Source organism: Felis catus, chromosome D1 (genome assembly GCF_018350175.1).
Source record: "Felis catus isolate Fca126 chromosome D1, F.catus_Fca126_mat1.0, whole genome shotgun sequence".
NCBI classification, from domain to species: Eukaryota; Metazoa; Chordata; class Mammalia; order Carnivora; family Felidae; genus Felis; species Felis catus.
Genome location: NC_058377.1, coordinates 101,084,057 through 101,085,787, shown reverse-complemented (window position 1 = coordinate 101,085,787; position 1,731 = coordinate 101,084,057). Strand labels below are relative to the sequence as shown.

At 39.3% G+C, this 1,731-nt stretch overlaps 1 protein-coding gene across 1 annotated transcript; it reads right to left on the bottom strand.

Annotated features, from left to right (window-relative positions):
• Positions 1-299: 299 nt before the first annotated feature.
• Positions 300-1,232, bottom strand: LOC101081755 (olfactory receptor 8I2). The gene has a single exon (XM_003993273.3). The coding sequence runs from the start codon at positions 1,230-1,232 to the stop codon at positions 300-302; it is 933 nt and encodes a 310-aa protein (XP_003993322.2).
• Positions 1,233-1,731: the final 499 nt, after the last annotated feature.

The window sequence follows — 1,731 nt, the reverse complement described above, 5'->3', positions numbered from 1 at the left end:
AATGAATTCACATGATCAAGAGATTGCCTATATCACCCAGTGTCCGTTGACATTGTATTTGCAACTCACTGTGTAGACAGTATATATAATCTATATGCTGAAACGAATTCCTCGTGCGCTGATTCAGTACTCTGCATAAACAAATAAAATAATATTTTGCTTCCCAAATTTCAAGACTCTAAGTTATGATTTAGTTTGCGTAAGCCTTTTGGGTTCATTTTCCGATTTTCCTGATTGTTGCGGTAATTGAATGCCTGAAACCACCCAGGTGAGTTTTAATTGTAACATGCACAGATTTGTCATGAAAAAAGTTTTCTATGCATGACTCTCAGGAGAGCATTTTTCACATCTCTGTTCCTCAGACTATAGATCAGTGGATTCAACATCGGAATGACGATGGTATAGAATACGGACGCCACCTGTGCCTGGGTCAGGGATGATGTGTTATCAGGCTGCAAATACGTGAAAATCAGGGACCCATAGAAGATAGTGACGCCCATGAGGTGGGAAGCACAGGTGGAAAAGGCCTTCTGTCTGCCTGCTGCAGACTGGATCTTGAGAATGGCCGAGATGATGGCAACGTAAGTGACTGTGATGATGAGCAGAGAGCTAAGAAGGGTGGTCCCAGCTAAGACAAAGATCACCATTTCTGTGCTGAACGCATCCGCACAAGACAGGGCCAAAAGAGCTGTGGTATCACAGAAGAAATGATTGATGCTGGAATCACAGAATGCCAAGCTGCTTATCACACAGACGGATACCAGAGAATTCGTGAAGCCTATTGCATATGGCATGACTCCCAGCCCGTTGCACACTTTCCGGGACATAACCACTGAGTACAATAAGGGATTGCAGATTGCTACGTAGCGGTCATAGGCCATTGATCCCAAAAGAAAACACTCACTACACACCAAACCCACAAAAAAGTACATCTGAACAAAGCAGGCAACAAAAGAGATGGTTTTCTGTTTGGATTGGAAATTTACCAGCGCCTTGGGTGTTACAGTGGAAGAATAAAATATGTCAATAAATGCTAAGTTGCTAAGAAAAAAGTACATAGGTGTGCGAAGATGAGAGTCAATTCTGATTAACATGATCAGCCCAAGGTTCCCCAGAACAGTGAACAGATAAATAAAGAGGAACATTAAGAAAAGACTGACTTGTAGTTCCGGGTGATTTGCAAATCCAGAGAGGATGAAGAGAGTGATCTCAGTGAAATTGTTCCCAGTCATTTTTATCAACTCAGGCCTTTTACCTTACCTGCTGAAAAGCAGAAACAAAAGTCAGAAAAGAATTCAAGCTTAAAGACTTAGTACCCAGAGTTGACCTAGACTCCAATAATGAGAGGGTCAAAGATGGCAGAATGATTTTGGAAGAGATTCTTCCTGGAATATACTACCATCTACTCCAGTCTACCATTGGGCCCCAAATCATACCTTTTGCAACTTACCTACTGGAATCAATTATATGATGCTCTTAGAGAATATAAAGGCTATTTAGGAAAGAAAGTTCTATAATTTGTGAATTCAGTGATACCTTTGTGTGGCAGTTTTAATTTGTCAACACCTAACAGATACTTTAAAGGGTCATTTTAGGAGCTTAACAAGATCTTATATGAGCACACCTAATAGTTTCTTGTAGTTAATAAAGCTTTGCTAAATTTTTTAAAGAAAACATATATATATATATATATATATATATATATACACACACAGATATATAGATATATAT

Bases quoted from the DNA above. Each gene is read 5' to 3' on its own strand.
- LOC101081755 (XM_003993273.3), bottom strand. From the start codon at position 1,232: ATGACTGGGAACAATTTCACTGAGATCACTCTCTTCATCCTCTCTGGA.